This window comes from Sebastes fasciatus, chromosome 14 (genome assembly GCF_043250625.1).
Source record: "Sebastes fasciatus isolate fSebFas1 chromosome 14, fSebFas1.pri, whole genome shotgun sequence".
Lineage (NCBI taxonomy): Eukaryota > Metazoa > Chordata > Actinopteri > Perciformes > Sebastidae > Sebastes > Sebastes fasciatus.
In genome coordinates this window covers 18,293,739-18,318,581 of record NC_133808.1, presented here as the reverse complement: position 1 = coordinate 18,318,581, position 24,843 = coordinate 18,293,739, and the positions used below count along the sequence as shown (strand labels likewise).

General features: G+C 40.6%; 3 protein-coding genes across 23 annotated transcripts in view; 1 reads left to right on the top strand and 2 right to left on the bottom strand.

The window, feature by feature from the left end:
• LOC141782757 (protein TANC1-like) overlaps positions 1-2,896 on the top strand; it is a 119,335-nt gene extending 116,439 nt beyond the window's left edge. For all 5 annotated transcript variants that reach the window (XM_074659446.1, XM_074659448.1, XM_074659443.1 and 2 more), the window contains 2 exons: positions 798-898; positions 986-2,896. In XM_074659446.1, coding sequence (XP_074515547.1) covers positions 798-898; positions 986-2,645 — 1,761 coding nt within the window. In that variant the 3' untranslated portion in view covers positions 2,646-2,896. The remainder of the gene's footprint in view (positions 1-797; positions 899-985) is intronic.
• An 896-nt stretch (positions 2,897-3,792) lies between these two features.
• Positions 3,793-20,993, bottom strand: LOC141782760 (WD repeat, SAM and U-box domain-containing protein 1-like). 6 transcript variants are annotated; one of them, XM_074659456.1, is made up of 14 exons: positions 20,897-20,993; positions 20,345-20,815; positions 18,665-18,852; positions 16,823-16,909; positions 14,693-14,786; positions 14,141-14,174; positions 13,951-13,991; positions 13,463-13,569; positions 12,849-12,878; positions 9,135-9,311; positions 5,660-5,794; positions 4,971-5,555; positions 4,735-4,869; positions 3,793-4,055 (listed from the first exon to the last, which is right to left on the bottom strand). In XM_074659456.1, exons 2-12 carry the CDS (start codon positions 20,740-20,742, stop codon positions 5,404-5,406), a joined length of 1,443 nt encoding a protein of 480 aa, XP_074515557.1. In that variant the 5' UTR covers positions 20,743-20,815; positions 20,897-20,993; the 3' UTR covers positions 3,793-4,055; positions 4,735-4,869; positions 4,971-5,403. The 6 variants fall into 6 exon arrangements, with proteins under 6 accessions (XP_074515557.1, XP_074515559.1, XP_074515556.1 ...); XM_074659458.1 differs by having other exon boundaries at positions 4,735-4,901; positions 5,004-5,555; XM_074659455.1 differs by having other exon boundaries at positions 3,793-4,032; positions 4,714-4,933; positions 5,040-5,555.
• Positions 20,994-21,942: 949 nt separating this feature from the next.
• The window catches only part of LOC141782755 (bromodomain adjacent to zinc finger domain protein 2B-like), a 56,691-nt gene continuing 53,790 nt past the window's right edge, over positions 21,943-24,843 (bottom strand). For all 12 annotated transcript variants that reach the window (XM_074659431.1, XM_074659441.1, XM_074659442.1 and 9 more), the window contains 3 exons: positions 24,440-24,729; positions 23,295-23,438; positions 21,943-23,212 (listed from right to left, as the gene is read on the bottom strand). In XM_074659431.1, the coding sequence (XP_074515532.1) occupies positions 23,065-23,212; positions 23,295-23,438; positions 24,440-24,729 (582 nt within the window). In that variant the 3' untranslated portion in view covers positions 21,943-23,064. The remainder of the gene's footprint in view (positions 23,213-23,294; positions 23,439-24,439; positions 24,730-24,843) is intronic.

Below are 24,843 nucleotides of genomic sequence, written 5' to 3'. Positions count from 1 at the left end.
TTTGAAATGTTTTACACACAAAGCAAAAAGATAATGTGTGACTAGGACTCCAGCATGTGAAATGATTTGAGCATGTGTGGGCAGGGGAAGCTTGTTAGTGTTCAGATGGTAACAGGGAGGAGGTTGGGAGAAAGCTACAAGCCCACTGGGCAGCAGACTCAATCTCCTCAATCTTCTTCTGAAACAATCTCAATTCCTGCTTGTGCCGGCCTGTCTGCTCACTCAGCCAGAGTTTAACTGTGCCGAGCAGTTTCCTGTTCGAGTTTTAACCCAATGTTCTAACAGAATGATGAATTAAATGACTAGAGATGGCCTGAACAGTTTCAAAATGACTGAAGTGTGGTAATTTCTAAGCTGTTCCGTCTTCAAAGTTCTGGATAATTCTTTCTGCAGAAAATCTCTTCATAAAAGTTTCTTTACATAAGTCTTAGTCTAGTCATAAGTCTTAGTTATAAATCTAGCAAAAGACTTTTGTAGCGAGCCAGCTGATGATGTGATTACATGCCGCCAAGCTAGCAGGAGGTCAGAGCGAAACAGGCACTATGAGGTTCTCTGTTATGTGTTTCTAGAGTAACAGCACCTGGGGTGCCTGCCAGGTATTTTATTACTTCACACAGGGAGCATAAGGGCTGGAGAGATGTAGCGTGGGTCAAATTTAGCCATTACTTAATTTGAAAAATACTGTTATGTCCTAATTAAAATGAGAAATAAAATGTTTATTTCAGTGATCCAAATGTAGCCACATGTAATTGAATATCAAATGGTTGACTAACTTATTGATTCTGCTCCTTTTGTAGGATTTTGGGATGGCTGAGGAGTTTGCAACAAAAGCACTGGAGCTAAAACCCAAATCCTACGAGGCCTACTATGCCCGCGCAAGAGCTAAAAGAAGCAGCAGGTAAACTACTCAGAACAGCTTCTGCGGTTGTTATCGGTGGTGAATTGTGTGGTCTGGATTTGGTAACAATATTACTCCAATCCACAGGCAGTTTACGGCGGCCTTGGCTGACCTGCACGAAGCTGCTAAGCTGTGCCCCAACAACCGGGAAATCCGTCGTTTGCTGGCTCGAGTAGAGGACGAGTGTAAACAGATGCAGCGCACCCAGACTAAAGGAGGCCTCGTCGGGGCTGCAGCTGCTTCCGGCCAGGCTTCAGGAGGCCACGAGTCTGACCAGGAGCAAGACGAAGGACAGGAGGAGCCTTCAGAGCACAGCCTTGTCAGGAGCGTGGAAGGACAAAGAGACATCTTGGAAGAGGAGGAAGAGGAGGAGGAGGCCTCGCTGCATGACAGGACACCTGAAGCCTGCTGGACACAGAACAGTTATCCCTACACCAGAGTCTTACCCCCTGAGCCTGTCAACAACAGTTTGGGACATCAGAGTCAGGGACATCAGAGTCAGAGCCCCAGCTCACCCCCAGGTCCCGGCAGACTCCCCCCCCACCGGTACCCTCGAGAGCACCGGGAGGCGCTGGCCCAACAGGGCCTGATCCTGCAGCCCACCAAGCAGGCCCAGATAGTCAAGACCAACCAGCATATGAGCTCCATGCAGGTCGGGGGAGGGGCCGTGGGGGGCCGCGTGGCAGGGGCCAAATCTCAGTACGCTCCCTCCAGTCCCTTACCGAGCCGACACATGTCTGGTATGCTAAAGCCGGGCCCGGGCATCGACATCAGCCCTCTGCCGCCCCCAGCTGACGAGCCTGTATACGGGAACCGCATGTCGCTAGCGGCCGCCTCCACCTCAATGGGTCACAGTTGTGAAATCGAGAGCCTTCATTCCTCCCAGGCTTCCTACTCATCCTGCAGCAGCTCTAAGGGTCTGGGGCAAGACAGGTTGTCTGCCCACTCTGTGTCCTCCTTGGATGGGTTGGCCTGCTCTGGTCCCGGACCGCAGGGGAACCACACTGACCCAGGAAAGGAAGGGATGTGTCTTGCGATAGGATCACAGGGAGGAGGAGGCGGCAGCAGCATGCGTGTATCCAGTTCCACCAGTAGCCTGGCGTCCAGCAGCAGTCTATCAGACAGCGGCAAGCTGGGACCTGACGTCCGCACCAAGATCTCCGACAAAACAAAGCACAGCCAACAGGCCAGTTCTGCAGCAGATTACAAACCCAGACCCTTCATGGGCATAATGGACAAGACAGCACGCTTTCTCCAACAGCAGCAGCTAATTCAACAGCAGCAGCAGCAAATTCAACAGCAGCAGCAGCAGCAAATTCAACAGCAGCAGCAGCAGCAGCACCACGCCTTGCAAAGTCACCCAAGCCTGCAGTCTGCCGGCCGCAGCTGGCTGAACCACTCATCTGACGGTCTGGTGTGTCACAACATGTCAGCAATGGGCCTGCTGCCTGTCGACTGTGAGCTGCCTTACGCCAAAACAGTGAGCACTTACCAGGAGCAGCACAAACCTCCACCACCTCAGGGTGCTATGGCAATGAGTAGCTTACAAAACGGCATGCACGCCAAGGAATTCACAGAGAAGTTCTGCCAAGCCGCCAACTGTTACAAAGAGTCCAAGCCAGCGATGGCGATGCCGCACACGTTCATGGACAGTAAACCCAAGCAGCCTGGCCTAGCCCGAGATAATCCTGCCATTCACGTAGCTTCAATGAAACCAAAGCGATCGTTTATAGAGTCGAATGTGTAGAGATTTGTTTGTTTTATCTCTCATATGGTCCACAACGCACACACACAAACAAGCAAAAATCTAAAAGTGAGGAGTTGTTTTAATATTTTTAACCAACCCCAAACAGAATAGGCTCACTTTTAAGCCTTGTTAGAAGTACAGTTCGCAAGCTGTTTGTTTTCCTGTGTGAATACAGACTGCAGGCAGTGTACTGAACGCTCCAGATTTCTCTCCTCCCAACCTGTCGCTTGTGGCTGTCAGCTTCTGTTACATGACAACATGTCCACCGTTATTCAGCCAAGCTGGAGACATTGCACTGAAGGAAGTATTTGGACATGTAGTGTACAGTCCTCATCAACGCAACGGTGACAGCGAGCACTTTATACACACTTAGGCCGCTCAAGTGCTTAAACAACATATTCAGTTACAGCATAATGTTATTACAGAACAGTTTGAGTGAGTGAAATGGGGTTTGTTCATTACGTCCATGGTGCTGAGAGAAGGTGAACTAAGGAAGAGAAAGTCCTCAGTGAAGGTGTAAGAAAGTCTAAAAAGGACGGGCATTCCTGTGTTTTACAAAGGATGTTATAGATCCTGTTGTGTATATTATATAAATATGTATTTTTCCTTCTTTTCAGTGAAGATCTATGTTAAGTGTATTGACAAGTTCAGACTTGTGTATTTTGAGTTTTATGCACAATGTTGTTTAAATGGTGTTAAAAGTTCTAAGAAAGCATTTGTTAAATGTGTTTGTACATTATATAAATCACCATTAACATTGAATTGAAATCCTTTCTGTATCCGCTTGTTGTTGCTGTCTAGTTTAATTTATTTACAGCGCCAATGGCTTGGTTAATTGTAAAAGCAATATATTTTATATAGTTATTTTTGCACAGCTAATAAGACATTTAATGATTCTCAATAATGTTGAGTTTAAGTGTATGCTACAATTGCAGTTTATATTACAGAGTAAAAAAAAATCTATAAAAACAGAAATGGTTTTGGGGCACAGCGCCATCAGCTCTATTTTAATATGTACATTAAATGCAATTGTTGCCATGTTTTCAGTATTGTGAGCTTTATTAGCCGTGATCACATACTGTAATAGAACATTACTGCCATAGCCACCATGGGAGAGAGAAATAAAGACTCACTGAGGAAAAAACAAACAGGTCTTCTGACTTTTATTCTAAAACGGGCTGCCTAAGGACATTGAATGATTATCATGAGCCCAAAGAGAAGTGTAAACATTACACTGCTGTTTGGTCGCTGCCAAAAAGGATCAAGATAGATCAAGACTAAGATTTGCTGAACAGTGGCCTCTGTGCCCACAAATGGCCGTTACAGGACAATGGCGCATTCAATTTCAATTAATTTCTCGGTTAACTTCTATGCCTCCATACTATGCCTTTTTTTCATGAAATTTTTCATCTGACATTTTTCATGAAATGTTTGGACGTACTATAATATGACTTTTTCGTCAAATTTTTTCGACATACTATAAAATGACTCATGAAAATTTTGGACATATTATAGGACGTTTTTTTCATGAAATTTTTCAACTGACATTTTTTCTTTAAATTTTTGGACAGACTGACTTTTCATGAACTTTTTACGACATACTACACTGACTTTTTTTCGTGATATTTTTCGACTAAGACTTTTCATGAAATTTTTCAACATACTATACTATGACTTTTTTCATGAAATTTTTCAACTGACATTTTCATGAAATTTTTGGACATACTATAATATGACTTTTTCGTGAAGTTTTTTCGACATACTATAAAATGACTTTTTCAACTGACATTTTTTCGTCATACTATAATATGACTTTCGTGATATTTTTTCGACTGACTTTCATGACATTTTTCGACATACTTTACTAGGACGTTTTTTTTCATGAAATTTTTTAAACTGACATTTTTTCATGAAACATTTGGACATACTATAATATGACTTTTTCGTGAAATTTTTTAACTGACATTTTTTTACTAAATTTTTCGACATACTTTACTAGGACGTTTTTTTCGTGATATTTTTTCGACTGATTCTTTTCATGAAATTTTTCAACATACTATAATATTACTTTTTCATAAAAATTTTCAACTGACATTTTTTAATGGATTTTTTTTGGACATACTATACTAGGACTTTTTTTCGTGAAATTCTTTGGACATACTATAATATGACTCATGAAATTTATCAACTGACATTTTTTCGTGAAATTTTTGGACATACTATACTATGACCTTTTTGTGAAATTTTTTCGACATCCTATAAAATGACTTTTTCATGAAATTTCTCAACTGACATTTTTCCATGAAATATTTGGACATACTATACTATGACTTTTTTTGTGAAATTTTTTCGACATACTTTACTAGGACGTTTTTTTTCATGAAATTTTTCGACAAACTATACTATGACTCTTTTATGACATTTCTTGTTGACATATTATACAATGATATTTTTATGACACACCATGTGACACTTTTATGACATTTCTTGTTGACATATTATACAATGATATTTTTATGACATGGTTTTTACATAGTACAACTGACATTTTTCTGACTTTTTTTGACATGACATTCTAATGACACTATACTATGACATTTTTTGTAACTTTATGATGTACTATACTATGACATTTTTAATGTATTAATAGTAGCTACTTAAAGATAATAAGAGCACTAGTTCAAATGAGCAGCACCTGTGTAATGATAAAGTACCTGTTTAGTTTTATTCTGACAAACGAGCCAAAATGAGCTGCTGTCTACTGGCTTGACTTCCATCGTGTTATTGCCATCTTCAGAGATCTATTGGGGGTCAGGATCGTGGTCTGTAGGAACAGGTTGGTCATGGGGCTGGTTTTGTTCTTGCCCCTGAACCAGCTCTCGATGGATTCTCGCTCATAGGAATATCCGTCTGTGGAGTAGACAGATTTTGGCACCTTATACACTGAGATAATTATGCATGTTCGTCTTTGACTCTGTTTGAGACACTGGACAGGTTTTTAGCATTTGTCTAACCTGCAGCAATGACTGGATCCTTCATCAGCTCTCTGGTGATCGGACACAGAAACTCATCTGGGGCATCTGAACCGCTCTGCTCCGCCTTCAAGGCCTCGATTTTCCTCAGGAGGCGACCGCGGAGGCCCAAAGACTCTGAGAAACCAACACACTGTTCAGTACGGATGGTAAATTACATGACACGCAGTGCAAATTCATGTAACATTGAAAACTTAGTGAGGTCAAGATGATTTGTATCCATTCATTTATCATCGAAGACCAGAGTATTTCACATAAACCAGCTCAAAACCTATTTTAAGTTAATGTTATTCCACTAAGAAGCATCAGTGTTTTTTTCTGTGGAACTGAATCAGTGAGGCTTCAGACACTCCCCAGACTGACTCTGGCCTCTCAGATAAAACAAAGGCAGGAATAAATCTGGACCTCCGCTCAATCAATCTGTGCCGAGACACAAAAAGCCAGACATGCTCACTGTGTGATGATGGCTTCACAACTCAGGCAAGGTGTCTCCCCTGAGGGGTTTGTGTGGGTTGTAGTTCAAAAGTTAACATCTCTCATTATTCTACCCGAGAATAAAAACTCACAAAAAGGGCCCAACAGAGGAGAAATCACTCTGCACACAGCTGCAACTCTCTGCCCACTGACAGCACCCCTTTGAATTTGTCATCAGCTGCAAATTTCACCACCAGCTACAATTGAGGGAGGACCTTTAGAACCACTCATGATTAGTGATGTGTCCGTGTGTAGTGGCGATAGATACAGTGAATGAGAGCAGCTGCAGTGACATTTTCCGGCGTGCATTCTCAAATCCTGAAGAGATTTTGCCTCAAATATATTGTTTTCACATACAATGATGATGTGACAGACATGATGACCTCAGTGGTAGCTACAGTCCTGGATGAAGGAATAAAGAGAGTTCATTGATTCACATGTGCTGAGGATGCTTAATAAACCATCTGGTTCTAGGTTAGTTAATTACTTTGGAAATGATGTCAGGATTGCCAGAACAAAAAGGATGATTTTTGGAAGATGCGATAAAACTACAGTACGAATTGAATTAAGCTCTCTAGCATTATTTGAACATATATGTACTCAAAAGCTTCCCCCACATGTCGTGAAGTACAGGGGCACCATGTTCTGAAGACATTTCATCCATTTGTCGGACACAATCAGCCTCAAACAAACTGAAGAGATCTTCACAATCATGTACTGTGCACTGAGGACCGGCTTGTTCTCTTACTGCAGCAAATAACGCGAGTCTTAATTTTGCACTTATTAATAGAGCTGGAAGTAGAGATGGAGGGAAGAAAGCATTCAAGTACACATTACAAAGACTGTGGCTGCCTCGTACCATGAACTCTGTGCCCTGAAAATCCTGCTCTCAAGTTTAAAGTAAAACAAGCAGATGCAGCAGTCAAGGCTTGCTGTCGCAATCATAAATACTTTGAATCCTACGGGAAAAGTGATGTTGCTCAATCAAAATATCTTCCCTCGATGAAACACGTTGAACCTATTAAGTCCTTCGATTCATCCAATAAATTACTCTTGGATAGAAAAACGGCACTTAACAGCTCTATATGGTTTAAGATTTCCATAAGTTCCCACGTTTTTCATGGAGGGCTAAGCCATTAGTACTATACGGTCCACTTTACATTTAGATTGATAATTTGATGAGACGCTACAATAAAACTGCAGAATGAGGCTGTCTCCGCAGAGATACACTGAATTATATCCGAGAGGAACTTTTTTTCCTCCCCATACTCAAAGATTCATGAATATTTCATCTAGTAAAGTGAGCTGGAATCTAATTTTCTGTGTGTGTGTGAGAGTGTGTGTGAGAGTGTGTGTGCCTATGCACTCATTTACACAAACAGCATGCATGGAAAATGATAGTTGTTGGTTGCACAGCACAAAAAGGACAGGAAATGTGGCAATCTGCTGTTTCCTCTGTCCTTGTTCTGTGGTAATGATGTGAGCTGTCCTCCATACTAAACACATGGAAAAGGGATGCTCAGTCCATAGGACATGCTTTGCATAACTGAGCAGCATGCAAGGGAAGTTGGCTTTACTGTCGTTTTTTTACTGCTGTCCAATTAAAGCAAACACAACAATAGCCAGAAGGGCGTTTTTACCGTGATTAAGGGTGGTACTGTGATGCAGCTAGTTACATGATTACAGTCGGCACACATTACCCGTAATCAGACTAAAGACGGCTTTTATGGGCATTATGGCATTCGTGCAGCATGTCAAGTGTCTGCTAAACTCCCCTCAAAACTGTGTGTAAATAAGAATTAAAAATGTGCTTAGCTGAAACTACCAGTGTCAAAATACTAACTAGAAAGCACACATACCAAGGAAACACAATACAAGGGTTAACAACAGCTACATTTGTGGTTTAATCTGCAGTGAGGATGTGTGCACTTCATGCATATTTTTAACCAGGTGTGCATACAGTTTTCTACAGAGAACTGTGTGCGAACATGTAATGTGGAAAATAAGGTGAGAGATCAAATCTAACATTCATTTAGGTTATTGGCCAATTTCACCAATTGTGCATGACTACACATTATATTGCAGGTGCATTTCTAAATTAATCATATTATTCCACAGTGTTTGTCCTTATTTTATCCTTTATGTGAAACACGTTGTATACATACATAGTGCCTTATAAAAAGTCATATGATGGCGCTTTCAGCTCCAAAAACTCACCACTTGCTCCTTGACATATGGCCTTTTTTGGGAAATATGTGAATTTGCTTTGTTGGCAAGAGTTATGTATGAAGCCAGCAGTCAGTTAGCTTAGCATTAAGACTGGAAACAGGGGGAAACAGCTAGTCTAGCGCTGTCTGAAGGTAACAAAATCCACATAGAAGTACCTCTAAACCATATTTCATTTGTTTAATTTCTAAGTGTAAAAAACCCTAACCCTGCAAGAAAGCGAATATAATAATAAGCGTAGATAATGACACTCATGTACATTGTAAACTACTCTACTATAGTGTTGCTGCTTAAACACTGGAGTCTACAGTGAGTCCATCCACTGCAGGGTGAAATATTTGCTGTTTCCTGGCTGCAGTTTGAACAGTGACTTTCCACACTGGGACCTTGGACGACCCTGAATGGACTAATCTTATTTTCAGAGGGATTATCATTGTTTGTGACGTAAAGGTCATCCCGTGGGGTACTGTCCTCACAGCGTGATTTGTGATTGTATAAGCAGATAGAAACGCTGCAGCTTCACGTCCCCAAATCAGATCACTGTTTGGGGAAGAGTTGTGGGGGGAGGGGGGGGGGGGGGGGAATAAATCAGAGCATCGATAAAAAAAGCGGCTTATATCATGCTATCCAATTGAAGCTTGTCATGTTTTAGGATCAAACGGTAAATCCCCACAAAAACACGGAGACCCAGGGTCCCTGTGAGTGTGTGTGTACCGTACACTAATGTACGTGATTGTGTTTTATATTCCATCCTCACCAATTCCCAGCTCTGCTGCTGTTTCCTTGTTCAGCTGGCTGAGCTCTGCTCCGTCGATGTTGTTGGCTTTAAAGATGCTGACAAGCTCCTGCAGTCCTTCCTCACACAGCCAAGTCTGCACATCCTCCTCAGACCAATCAGCAACCAGCAGCCTGGAGTGACCCGGCAACTTCCTTCCTGCAAAACGCACAACAGGAAGGGAGGAAGTGCTCTGCTATTATACCCCCCTCCCCCCAATCTCCTGAAACAAAACTTATCTGATGCAAACAAACAATCTCTCTCTCTCACTCCACAGAAAGGAACACACTCCGTCTGTGCTGATATGGGAGTGACAATTACTTTCCTGCACACACACACACACACACATGTGCAGGCACAGATCGCTGACCTTGCATACAAGCATGTGATCTACCAAAGAAAAGAAAATTAAACCCAGGGTTGTCTTACTTCAGATTGAGCCAGCATGCAGCTCATCAACCTTCACGCGACACTATGTTCGTGAGCGGCCATCATTTATCATATGAGGCTGAGACAAACTGGCCTGTTGTGTGCCGGCGCCGTTAATGACACCTCACAGCAGCCTCATGGTTCCCATCAGCCATCATTAGCCGTGTCAAGGATAACCCTGAAGACCGGGAGGTGTTGCTCATTACCACACTAACCACATGTTCGGTTAACCCTACCCTTATCCTGCCTCTGCTAGCCGAGACCATTCATAATCAATGCATATTTTCCTCCACAAAAGATTGTGGTTTCGATAACACCCTAACGGCCGGGACAGACACGGCACGTCAGCAGCGCGTGGCGGCTGCCTCGCTGAACTGCTGCCTGTCTCACATGTTGTGTCCATGCTGGCAACATAAATGTCTTATTACCTCCGTGAAGGCCTAAGAAGGAGGTTATGTTTACACCGGCGTTGGTTTGTTGGTTTGTCTGTTTGGAGAATTACTCCAAAAGTCCGAGATGGATTTGAATGTGGCACTATGAACAATCCATTAGATTTTGGTGGCGATCTGGATCATGATCCGGCTTCGGGAACTCCGCTCAGGCTGTGCATTAACACCACAGGCTTTAAGACATGCGCAGTGTAACTGATGACGCGTTCATGACACATCACACTGCCTCTTTCCTTCTGCCTGCAGAGAGAGGGACAGTGAGAGCTGGGGGTGGAGGGAGGGGGGGACACCTGTAGATTCTGCGTTTTTTCACATTAAACTCGGTGAAATTACAGTTGAGTTCGACCAAAGCACACTTGATGATTGTTTGAAAGAGTAACAACGACGGTTTACATGAGTTTTACTTTGTTTCTATCCAGTTAGACGATGCTCCGCTACGTACAGCTGATCTCAACATAAACAAAAGTACACGTGGATGATGGCGCAAGCTGAACGGCGAGGGGGGCGGAGGTCTGCGCTCTCCGAGTGCCATTCTAGTATTTATTTCGGACAGAAAAAGATTAAGAAGTGTATACTCATTTGTAAATAATAGTAATAATTCACAAAAAAATGGTACTTTATTCATTCATGCAGCTCTGCAAGTCACTGCATATCCTACAACACTGTCCTGTAAATATTTCAGAATAAAAGCCTTGTGTTAACAAATGAAGGAATTCTGTCTGCGGAAAAAGTATAAGAGGGCTTTTATTTTAAAATGGAAACAGGAAGTGTTGATCTTTTTTTCATGTCTGTGACATATTCTTCAGATACAGATACTGAAACTGTAGTCGTTATGATGTCAGTACACTGTCAAAAGAACATTTTCACTGTCTATTGTTGCTGTGAACCGCACGCGGCAAAAATACAGTAGGTGAGATCTCGAATCTCCAGAAGAGGCGCAGCTGACACGCAGGCAAGCTGCGCCTGAGTCACGCTGCTCATGCAGGCAGTGTGACTGCTCTAACCTGTTAACATGGGCGCCAAAATAAAAAACAACAGGCAAATATGCTAACATTATGATGTTCAGCAGCCAATCTTCATAATACGTTTACCATTCTAGTTTAGCATGCTAAAATTAGCACTGAACATAAAGTGCAGTGTTGTTTTCCTTTTTTGGCAAGAGTAAAACTATACAAACAGAACTCCTGCCCCAAGCACAGTTACACTGAGTGGAAATATCCACTTATTGGGTCTGCACGACAGTGAGCGGAGTAACACCGACTCCTCTCTGCAGGCCTGGCTGATAGAGTGTGGAGTCTCCCAGTCTAGGAGCCTGAGTCATGCAATCACTGTGCCAAAAGCATGAAAACCTCACAGAGCTTTGCTGCAGACTGGGACGACTCAGACCGCAGTGTTTAATTACTTGGACAGATGCACATATGAGGCTCTCTTCATCATACACCCTATCCGGAGCCAGGTCATGGTGGCAGCAGGCTAAACAAGGTAGTCCAGACGTCCCCTCTCCCCAGCAACATTTTCCAGCTCCTCCTGGGAGCTCCGTAGCATTCCCCAGCCAGATGAGATATATAATCTCTCCAGCGTGTTCTTGGTCTACCGTAGGGTCTCGTCATCATCCCCATTTATCACACTAAGTCTGGAGTCTATTTTTCTTATCGTCAACAAATCCCATGAAAAGACCAAAACCAAGAATGAAGTCATTCTAGTAACTATTGTCTGTGCAGCTAAAGCCTGATTGTTTATTCCTCTGTGCCATAGACCTCCATTGTTGCCCAAAAATCACATTACATTTGCACTGGGTGACAATTTCCTTCATTAATACCATGAACACGGTCAACTTCCTGTTGTCATAAATACTCAACTGTAGGGTGAGTAGTGACGAAATCACATTTTTCACCACACGATTATCCAGGCCAAAAGAATTCATGAAAATATTATTGCGATGTCTATAGAAAACTTGAAAAGAAATGTCAAATGAATCTTTAACTTTGTTTATTGTGCGTTTTGTGTCAAATGTCATTGTATAATATGTCATAAAAGTGGTTCCCAAACCTTTTCTGCAAAAAAGTCGTAGTATAGTAAGTCATAAAAACCACCATCCTAGTCACAACATTAGCACTAAGCGCAAAGTACAGCTGTGGCTGATGGGAATGTCTCTTGTTTTGCAAGTATTTAGTCATACAGTAAGCCAAAATCCCGAGGGGGACGAGAATGGCTACAACAAATTTCATGGCAATTTCAGAGTCACAGCGCTAGCATGGCTAAGAACTACTGTGCTCATGTGTTTTAAGAAATGACTGAGCCTCTTTTGAAAATGAAACTAGATACTGTATTTGTGACGCATTTTTTTTAACAATTAAGCAGGAACGAATGGGCTTGTGAAGGATTTGAGAGACGGACCGACACATTGTTGTTTTGGTCTTTTCATGGGATTTGCAGGCATTAAGAGAAATATTGAATAATGCCAGCCTTATCCTTTAAAGCCAGACAGTCGCTATTTCTATGGCACCGTTGGGTTCCTTTGGGTTCACACAACACGATATACAGTAGCTATAGACACATGACAAATCACAGGAGAAGCTTTCCATCACATGCAAAAAAAGACATAAGTGCGTGCTACAACAATAGCTCAAAAGAAAAATTGTTTTCAGGACACATCAAGACATTAAATTATCCAAACTCCTTTACTAGACTCTGATATCTGAAGCATTAAAAAACACATAAAGAACATAATACAACAAAACAGCAGTGGTTTTTCGCTCAGAGTCCTGTGAGTAACTGAAGATTTCTAAGGGAAAAACAGAGTGATGCATTTATTTACCTTGGCACACAGTCTGCCTTGACTCAGCTGCTGCAGAAAAACATAAAAGAGAATAACTTTATTATAAAGAAAGAAGGAAACCAAGATTAAAGGAAAGGGGAGGATAAAGAGAGAAAGAGGTAGAGGCATAAAAAAAGGCAGATCTTCATTGAGATGGAATTTGCTTTGTCAACATCAACCTTGCTAATGGCAGATGGGGAGCTGGCCTGATGAAGAAGCTTCAAGGCCTCCAGATGTCTAACGATTGAACCTTTTCATTTAGTATTCCAAATGTTTGCTTTCATGTCGGGTTGAAACTCTCTTTAAAGAGGATTCACCTTCATAACAACAGCTCTCTGAGGCTCAGTGGTAGTTTGCCCTGCTGCACCAATAAACATCAATCACAATTCCTCCTCTAGACACTGCAGCCAGACAGCAATACACATGTAATAGGAGCTTCTCCTGCTGGATATCTCCCAAAACACTCTTTTGGGAGGCTTTGGCGCTCCAAATGGCTCCTGGGCTTAGAACCACTGCTAACCGTCTGTTTGTTTGTTTTTTAAATAAAAAAAAAAAGGAGGTGTGATTGTGCATTTGTAGGCGCCAAACTAAACAATTCCCTGTTAAGTATTTACCAGTTCTGCTGACGCCATCTCCTATTCTCCACACGTTTACGGTTCTGTCCATTGAGCCGGTTGCAATCCACGGCATGGTGGGAGACAGAGCAACGGCCGTCACGTACCTGCAGGGAGGAGGAAGAGGAGCAGAAATGTGATGGGTGTGTATGACAGACTAAAACTAGCACAGAAAGAGATCAGCTTTAAAAGTCAGGTTTGCTCTACCCTTAAAAATATGAACAAAATAAAACCCAGTCTTAGATCGTACAGTATCTTAAATCCTTTCAAGCACTTCAAAGGGCTCTGCTGGTGTCTACCTGCGGTGCCACTTCAATGACTGTCTGGAAAGCAGCACAGGAGAATATATACTATTGCATCACTGCACCCAGTGCTTCTGGGAAAAACTAATCAAGCAAAAATCACACGTTTTCATTGGAAACTCTTTTTTTGCTGTTTGTCTTGATGGCTGCAGAGATTGCATAGCAGCGGGAGGTCAGGTCATTTACCTGTCGTGCTGTTTCAAAGTGTGGAGCAAGGTTCCCAGGTTCTGTAAACAAAGTGCAAACAAACAGAACAGGAATGTTTGGCATCTCTGTGTTTACAGCAGCTGGGAGATATTGTTTAGAAAAGTAGTTAACTGGAGCAGCAAAGCCAGATAAAAAAACATTTTGTAAGTGTTTTTTGTGCTTTACTTACCGCATCATATACTGCTACACTTTTATCCACCGAACTGTTGAATAATTACAGTAAACTTAATTTGCAGAATCCATATGCATGCATTTGCATTATAGAAAGAATTGGATTCAGACAAAAAGACACATTGTTCAAATGTTTAAATGCTACAAACAGAGCAGAGATTAACCTTCTGCATGTTTGAACTAAAGCCAGAAACAGCAGAGAGATGCAAACAGGAGCTTAAACACAACAAACTCCTCCTGTGGCCGACTGAGGGAACGGCAGGATCGGTGCTCAGCAGTGGCATCTGCTGTTTACAGCGCAGAAAAAAAAGAGCATTTTAAACATGGAGGAGGGATTCATTTAAACTTAATTCGTCCCAAATGGGCAGTTTATTTCCCAGTAAATAATAAAACAAATGTCATTACGAGACATAAGCGAAAGTCAATATTCAGTTTGCCAATGCAGGAGGTGTTTGTTAGCGCTGCTCACATGGGTGAAGACAAGAACAAGTGATCTATGTGTGTGTTACTGTATGTGTGAGAGTGTTGCATGACAGGATGGGTGTCTTACCCCGAGACGACCAGCTCTCCATCAGAAGAGAAGGCACAAGACAGAACTGGAGCCGACTGGCTGGTGAGAGTGTGAAGCAGCTTCATGGTACAGGCTGAGGGGGCAACGACACACACAAAGAGTTAGAGTTCAAATTAAAATTGTGTCTGCATTTGTTTAGCGACTAACCTCCTGCAGCTTGTCCATAAATTGACAACTACAAAGTACTCAGTCTCTTCTCAAACTGACACACACACACACTTCAAAGTGAGTCACCCGCACTCGAAACTTTTTGTCAATAACTCTCATCCCTCTTGCTGGCTTGCAGCTGTGCCACCTGCTGACAGCTGCTTAGAAACAAAAGATTTTCTTTCTGGCAATAAACCTGAGACATTCACAGTTTAAGATACAAAGACACTTCTGACTACAGAGTAATAATTCATCGTGCAATAATCCGAGCCAAAATCAATCGGCCTGTAGCAGCATTTAAACCTGCAGTAGGAAGATTGTTTTTGGCATCATCGGGCAAAATTTCCATAATAACCTTTCAGCATATTGTAATTCAAGTGTTCTGAGAGACAACTAGACTTCTGCACCTCCTCATGGCTCTGTTTTCAGGCTTTAAAAAAATCTGACGTGACAGGAGATTTGGCCAATCACAGGTCATTTCAGAGAGGGAGTGTTCCTATTGGCTGTTCATTCAACGGAGACAGCTGTCAATCACTCGCAAACTTGAACCAAGCAGCGCTTGATTCATATTTGATCAGCGCTGCATAGTTTGACCGTTTGATTAGAGTTCACGAGTGATTGATAGCTACTCAGAGACGGCAAGGCTCCAGCTCGGCTCTGATTGGTTGTTTTCCTCCGGTCTGTGAAATCTTGCAGATCCTGTAAGGAGCACCGGAGGACACAGAGGCACATGTTTTTTTTTAGATTACCTGTCTCATGCACTACTGTCAGGATATAGTCACTGTTTTATAAAAACAACTTTTTTTAATCACATTTGCTCCATTTCTACCTACTTCAGCTTTAAATGATCAGCCTGTTAAATACACAAGTATTAAATTAAACCTCCCTCTTCTCCATTAAAGTAAATGCTGTTTTCAGGCTCTGTGGGAGCTTAATTTGTTATTTGCATGCATATTCATGATGTGAATCAGACCCATACTTCTCAGTAAGGAAAACAACAAAAACACATTATAAACCTGACAAAATCTAATTGCACAATTGAGAAAATAAATTAAATGTGATGTGTGATCGAGAAGTATGCTGTTGGGTGAAAAGAAGAGGCTGCAAAACTGACAGCATGAAAGATTTGACCCTCAGAGCTGGAATAAGACCATTTCCTCTGGATGTGGAGCCATAAAAATATGGAGCTGCTAACACAAAGCAAGAAAAATGTTCCATATAGACGGTGATCCCAGCTTCAAAATGGGCCTCTTGCTTCCCTGAATCATCTACACTTGAGTCACTTTCTGATAAAACAGTGGAAGAGGGGTTCAAGCATGCAATCCTCTTGCGAAGACAAGATAAATGCACATATTCAGGAAGGCGGGCTGGTTGAGAGCTCCTCCGCTGAATGAGAAAAATACATTTTAAAGAAATGAAACGAGGACAGACATTGTTCTGTGTCTTTTTACAAGCTGCACAGAGATGAAAAATCCCAGTGGACCGCAGTGGGTCACCACGTGGGACGCATCGCATCCTCCCCAGAAACGGCCGTTACCACGGCAACACATCTTCGGAACTAACAACATGGCGTGTTCAAGCACGAACGGAAATACAGTCTGCAGGCTGGTTACACAACCTGTGAACATACACGAAACGTTCTTGTTCTGCTGTCGGCCGTACAAGATATAAATGTCACAGTGGATATACTGTATGCACCCGATTTCCTCTCCAACTCTTTTCCTCACACACTCACACACACAGTCCTCTGCAGCTGCTGTATTTCAGCAGAATGTCTTAAAGTTATCCATTATTAATGAGTCAGTCTGCAGCTGATTTATTCCACACACTAATAAAATTCCTCTATTCTGCAGAGCGATTTCAAGGTTAAAGCAGTCAGCAGGTTCTCTCTTTCGCTCTCTCTCATGGGAGATGGAGTGAGGGAGCTTTCAGTTGAGGAAGCATGCTGAGGGGTTAGCCTACCTGCTCCCTCACGCTGGGAAACAATCCGTATTTTCAGCTGGCTGTCTTGTCCACAGGAGGCCAGTCGAAACTCCACACAGCAGCCATCTGCAGAACAAAAAACAGCCACATTCCCTCTTTCTGAGTGTTCACGCTCGACTGACTTTAATAACAAAAGAAGACAAATATCATCTGACGGGCTGTTTGCGGAGTGTAACAACACGTGGCGAGCATCTTTTACACTGTATGTGGCATAAATATTGTGTTTGGATTAAAGGGTGATATCCATAACAACAATATGCTTTTTATTCATCAAACGTGGCAAAGGACAAACAGTGTACATGTCATTTTGAGTCAAGGATAAAATGCAACAGCTTGCTTTTAACTAACTGATACAGTAACTGTGAAGGTTGAAGGATTTCAGTTTTATCTGTGCAGAGTGAATTCATATTATGTAAGATGAATTATAAACAGTTTTTTCTGTTACAAACTAAAGGATTAGTTCACCCAATATCACAGAAAACTGCAAATAACAGTTGAAAAAGTCAAAGTATCTCTACTGAAGAAATAGTGCAGATGAAAACTGTCCACAGTGTGTGGCCTAAAGTGTGAGTAACCAAGATAGTGTTCTGTTCGGAGATACTGAAACGCCTCAATCTGTAAATCTACACACTATTTTTATGATTAATCAACATCATCTTTTCAATGAAAAGTCCGAAAACAATGAAAAACAAAACTCCCAGAGTCCATGCTTATGTCTTCAAATTGCGTGTTCTGTCTGATCAACAATCCAGTCTTTATAGTTTCTGTCTCAACCATAGTCCATCCTGTTTTGCTCATGTTGAATTTGCACAGCGGTTTACTACCTCATTTCATTTTTATTTTAAAGCAAAAGATTTTAACTTTCACACTTTGCTAATGTATATAGTATGCTATTCTGGTTTTATTTTATATATTCTTTATTAGTTAGGGATGCACCGATACCAGATCAGATATCGGGACTATACTGACTCAAATAACTGCATCGGATATCGGTGACAATGGGGCCGATCTATTCAACTCAATTCTATGTTTATATACTATATACTGGAATTTTAATTCCTTTTTAAGGTTTGATCTATTTGTTGCTGCATTAAAAAGGTTTGTTTTGTAAATTGAATTTTTTCTTTACCAAGTGGCTGGTGTACAATTTATTATTCCAATAATAAATAATAATTCAGTAAATTTATGTTAGTGTATTTATTTGTTACATTTTGTTTTGCAAAGTTAGGAAAGCAATGTTTAAGTCAAGCCTGATGTGTCCTTACACACGAAAGAATGATCCCAGTCACTTCCCCACAGCGAGTCATACAGCTTATTGATTAAACACTGGTATTGGATCAGTACTCGGTATCGGCAGATACCCAAAACCCAGGTACCTCGCTATCAAAACTGAAAATGTTGGATCGGTGCATCCCTAATATTAGTTGCAGTAGTCAGGTATATTTATAGTTTATTCTAATATATTCTTTACATTGTGTATTCTATAGATAAACATCTCTAGTGTTGATATGTACATTTTATTTACTGTTCCTGTGCATTGCCTGGATAATCTGCTGCTGTAACACAATCATTTCCTAATTTGGAATCAATAAAGTACATTTATCCATCCATCTAAAACCCCAAAGACATTCAGTTTACAATGATTAACAACAGGGAAAAACAGCAGCAATGAACACAAAACACGTGAAAGAAAACAGCAAATGTGTTGCATTTTGCTTGATAAATGATTTAAATAATAAACCATCAAAACATCAACAAACTACCTGCATGTCTAGACACCACTATCGATAAGTGAAAGTATGTCTTGGAGAAAGAACTCACCAACTTTAAACTGCGGTGCAAAGCTGCAGCAGGTGACCCCCAGGTCGTGGGCGTCCTTCTCAGCATGCAGGAGGTTGATGTCCGCGTCCCACAGTTTGAGGTCTCCGAAGGTGCAGCCGGTCACAAACATCTGGCCACAGGGAGAGAAGCAGCAGGCCACAACACTGGCCTCGCTCACTGCACTGCACCTGGAACACACACAATGTTACATTAACGCATTGAATATGGCACAATGTATGGCAATGGAGAGAATAACACCTTAAATACCCTGAAAAACAAACTGGGTGTTTATGAGGAAATATGGAAATCATTTAAGGATTTCATAAAAAGTAGTGATATTGGTGAGCTTCTACAGGAGGAATAATTAAGATAGGATACGTACAAAATCACAATAGTGGTAGACCCTCAGAAGGGAATGGATTCTTGTTTTTGAAAATCTTTTTATTTCATTTATTATTTATTTTCTATATATTTATTTTCTGTTTATGTGTATCTTCATTTTGTTAGAGGTGCCATTTAACTGTTTAATTGCATGATTGATACTGTTAAGCTGTATATTGATTTTGGCCTTGTAAGAAAGGGAAAAGTTAAGTGTGGGGTATGTTATGTTTGTTAAAGTAAATCCTGTATTGAATATATTGTTTTTGTTTGTTATTATTTTGTATGTTTTTATTTATTTTCATGTTCAAAATAAAGTCTTTCATTCATTCATTCAAATAAATAAATAAATTAAAAAATTTAAAAAAACTTGCTTTGACTATTGCTTACAGTAGTCATAAATAGGCCTATTTATAGAGAAATATTTGAGAAAGGAACTTTATGTCACTTTTTATGAACTGGGCAGGAAAGTGGCCCTTGATTGCTCTGTCATAGGCTACTACTACTACTAGGCTACTTTGATATGCAGCTTTACCTGTGGACGTGATTAACACTGGGTCACTTTATTCTCATAATATGGCTTTTTTTCTCGTAAACTTCTGACTTTATTCTCATATTAAAACTTTTTTTCTCATAAATTTATGACTTTATTCTCATATTACAACTTTTTTATCGGAAACTTATGACTATATTCTCATAATATGACTTTTTTTCTCGTAAACTTCTGACTATTCTCATATTATGACTTTATTCTCGTAAACGTATGACTTTATTCTCATATTACGACTTTTTTTCTCGTTAACTTATGACTTTATTCTCATAATATTACGACTTTTTTTCTCGTAAACTTCTGACTTTATTCTCATATTACTTTTTTTCTCGTAAACTTCTGACTTTATTTTCATAATATTACGACTTTTTTTCTCGCAAACCTAAGACTTTATTCTCATATTACGATTTTTTCTCGGAAAACTTCTGACTTTATTCTCATACGACTTTTTTTCTCGTAAACTTCTGACTTTATTCTCATAATATTACGACTTTTTTCTCGTTAACTTATGACTTTATTCTCATAATATTAAAACTTTTTTTCTCGTAAATTTATGACTTTATTCTCATAGTATTACGACTTTTTTCTCGGGAAACTTCTGACTTTATTCTCATAATATGACTTTTTTTCTCGTAAACTTCTGACTTTATTCTCATAATATTAAAACTTTTTTTCTCGTAAACCAATGACTTTATTCTCATAATATGACTTTACCTGTGGATGTGATTAACTCTGGGTCAGTCACACTGTACCTGAGTAAAGTCCTGGAGGTGAAGTCCCAGAGGGCCACGGTTCCATCGCAGGCTCCAGCAAGCAGCAGGGAGGAGTCCGGAGCCACCGCGCAGACTCGGAGCGCACTGCGGGCCGGATGCTGCAGCACCGCGGCCACCTCACCTGTCTCCGAGCCCCACACCATGCTGGATCCGTCCGTGGAGCAGCTGAGCAGGAAGCTGCCACACGGACTGAAGCAGCAACAGTGAACTCCATAGTCGTGGCCAGAGAGAGGAGAGAAGGAAACCTCTGAGAAGTCAGTGGTGTTATAAACACGCAGAGTTTTATCACCTGAGCAGGTGGCGAGCAGAGATGGAGAGAAAGCACAGCAGGTGATCTCATCCAAGTGCTGTTGAAGAGTGCAAAGTATTGACACCATCTTTGTGCCTCAGCTCAGCTCTGCAGAGGAGGCAGTTCACTCACAAGGTGGCGCAAAGTGCTCAAATATCCGCCTGTGAAACGAGAGAGAGTTGGTGGAGACTCTGACAGCTCGTCTGTCTGGAAAACCTTTAAAATACCGCAAAGATACAAACCTCAGCACAAACTGTTGCTCCTCATGTGTCCAGTTTCTCACATCAAGTACTTCCTCTTCCAGCTGTTATCAGTCATGTGATGCTGAGTTATGAGTTGCACAATGTTCATAGTCCATTTTTTTCTACTACTATAATTACAATAGAATATAAAAAAACATTCTACAGTAAAAGTCCAACATTAAAAGCATTACTTAGGTATATTCACCTACATTAAAAAGTACTTATAATTCAGATTATTGCTCTTTTCAGTGTTATATTTATATTATTGGATTATAATTTATCATGTGGAAGCTGCATTTTATGTTGTAATTTACCTAATTTACTGTTTTGGGTAGTTTTATCTACTGTATAACAATGCTGCATATTTTATATGTGTTGATCATGTTCTGTGTGTAAAGTTAAATCTGAAAGTACCCGTGAAATTAATCTAGTGAAGTAAAGTATATTTCCCCCTTAAGTTGAATAGAAGTATTAAGCAGCAAAATATGGAAATATTTAAATACAAGTACCCCAAAATTGTACTAAAGTGGGTAAATATACTTTGTTTAATTCCACTATTGGCAATGAATTAGGGCTGACCAGAATGCCATAGCGATCGAACTCCAAATCAGTATTCGAATGCTTTGTTTTGTTATTTTTATATATAAGTATGTCATAATAATAAAAATAATAATGTATAAATCCCATAAAATAGCCCATGAAAAAATTAATAATCTCACATTATTCATATTCATTAATAATCATTAGTTATTCTCAGACGGTGTGTACAGTAGTGTGGCAGCGGCACTGTCCCGAAGCTTCGAATAGCTTTGAATATTTTTCACCGAAGCTTTCGAAGCCCAAAAAAAAAAATGGTATTCGGGACAGCCCTACGCTGAATGAAATCAAACAATGCATTAACACCATTTCAGACCATTTTACTCAACGTGTTGAACCAAAATCAACCAAATAAAAAATGTTTCAAAAGAAATCCACGATTCAGAAATTGCAGTATTATTATCAAAATGTTGCTGAATAGGAAGATAGTGAGGGGCCTAACAGCGTTATTTTGAAAAAAACAGGTTTATTTTATCTGTGCCACACACACCCACTATTCAAAAATAATATTCCCACAAAAGTCGCTACTCATTTCACAATATTCATAATAAAATACGGTTACTTCAAGTCTTCTGACTTCAGCGGTCTCGAGATGCCTCCGGTGGACCGTGACACTGTCTGACTCCCAGCTGGATTAAAGCCCAGTGCAGGTTTCACGTCTGTCCACGGGATGTCTGACGAGACTCTGGCTGAAGGAAATGCTTGGAGATGAAACACACTATATGCACCACATCACATCTTTTCAGAGGAGGAGCTCTAAAGAGTTTTACATTTTGTGTAAGGGCTTCCTACAGTATATTGTGCAGGACACACATACAGTACACGCACTGAAAATAGAAAAAAAAAAACACACTCCTCCATACACTGTTTAGAGGTCAGAGGTCAGGCACTACAATACTGAGGAGACCACAGTGTTTTGAGTGGATATTCAGCACAGGCAGAGTACATTATAAGACATGTGAAGTGCTACAATCATCCTTATGCATTAATTTTTAACAAGACTGTACTGTATGTACACTCTATACATGTTAGAAATACGATTTGTAAATAGTGACAGTGATACCTCCTTGCATTTTACACAATTAGTTCGCAGATTAACAGTAGTTCTGCTGGCACCCTATAGTCAAAAAGCTGTAAACAATTATTCTTTTTGATTGGCTTGTTCAAAAGTCCATAAAACAATCTTTAAGATTTTTTTTTTTTTTTTAAAGCTGTGTGCCATTTCCTGCTTTTTCTTAGAAAAGATTGTAACATAAATACGTGAGAAAATAAATACACACCTATACACTAAACTAAAGTACTGATGATAAAAAAACAAAGGCCTATCTACTGTGGAATATTGAGTCCAAGAGTCAGTGCATTTTTGATAAAGAAAACAGTATTGCACTTTAAGATATTAATCCATGAAGTGTGTTTTCTCAGCAGGAGAATTTCGTCCTTTCACATTGCACGTCAGTGTTACTATATCATGTTTATTGATTTAGTGTCTCAGGTGGAGAGAAGGCCTCCAACACCAAAAGAAGAAGTTTGATATGTAGAGAGTAGCGTAGGAACTCCACACTGGAATCTGTTTACTCCAGCAGTTCAGTCCATCGCTTGTCAAACAATCTCCTCATGCTGTGGCCTGCTCGTCCAATTTCCGAATCGTCTTCGTTAAACTTTTCACAGTTATCAAAAACCAGGTTCACGTCAACGATGAAAGTTTCCAAATTCAAGTACCTGTCAAAGAAAAGGTTTTAATTTTTTATCTACATGCCGCATTTAAATGGATAATTATGCACTGTGAGAGTAACACACATACTGGTTGTTGGTGAGCTTTTCTCTGATGGTGGAGAAGTCCATGGGCTTTTTGATGACCTTCCTGTATCCAGGGACGGCTTTCTGGTTGACGGGCGTGAGGAAGGGCCAAGCGTCCTGATGGGCCTCCAGCTCAGCCAGCAGCACTCTGGAGGGAACAAGGGAAAATATATTTTAATATAACTTAAATCTAGTTTCACCAGTCAGAGAGAAGTTTTGAAACATTGTCAGATTATGTACGACATGAAATGACACGATTGATTGTCAAAGGTTCATGACTATACGAGCAAGTATCACAGGAGCTCATCTAAAAATTTAAGTTTTTTTATAGGCTTCATGCAAGAACATTTTTCGTATTCTTGTCTTAACTTTCTCTTACTTTTTTTCATACCGTGGGCTCGTACGAGTGTGCCACGTCAGATTTAACAAACTCTCCTAACTTCAGATGACTGTGTAGATGACCTGCATAAACATAAGGCTACGTATCCTGCCCCATTCATCCGTCTCTGCCAAATATATCAGCACGCTGTCTAAAGACACGCTCTCTTCCGAGAGACTGACGCTCATCCAAAAGAAGTATGTGAGCCATGACGCGCCTGGTTGCACTTCCCGTTGACTTTATTATATACAAAGACAAATTAACATTCAATTAGTGCATGATTTAAGTCGTTTTGCAGTTTGGGATGTTCATATTATTATAGTGTCATACGATAGCATCAATGGCCAATTTAAATTAACGATGGGATCGTTAGGCTGTATAAATACATTTAGAATTATAATTTGAACTGCAGAGTCAAACAGGATGATGTCAACATAATTATGAAGTGTAATTTATTTAGGATTTTCAAATGCAAAATTGCTTCAAAGTAATGAAATATACAATCCGTTAGTGAACAACTTAGATTGGATAACAGCAGACTAATTGCACATGACTCCTATGACAGGTCTGGACCACTAGTAAATTGTGTCTGTACCTAAGAGAAAATTCTAAATACGAGAAAATTGGTGAATGCGACATGTTCTCCTAAATCACTCATATCAGCCACTTAAGAATGAATCTGTTCAAACAAGTGGTTCTTGCATGAGGCCCATTGAGAAGAGGTAAAGTTAATGCTGCTATGCACGTAGTGAGTATGTGTCAATGCGTACCGGCACGTCGTCAGCCCATTGGTGTTGTTGTCTTTGGCCGTTTTGGCTTTTTTCACACAGGAGACAGGGCTGTCACGGCCGGCCTGGGAGCCGGGCGGGCTGTCGTCTCCTTTCCTCTTTTTGAACTCCTTGGTACCTTTCTTTGGCACGCTGTTGCTGCTGGCAGCCTCCTCTTTGATGAGCTCTCCTACCACAGATGGCTTACTGTTTCGTTTTACCTCACTGCCTTTCTTCCCTCCTCCAGCTGTTCGGCTCTGTTGCTTCCTACTCCAGGGGGATTGACCACTCTTCTGAATGACAGAACACACGGGAGAGTGGTGAAGAGACACACCAAACATATCATATTCAAATCGATGTGTACATGTGATGCAGCTATGTTATTATTTGACAATTAGATCTACTAT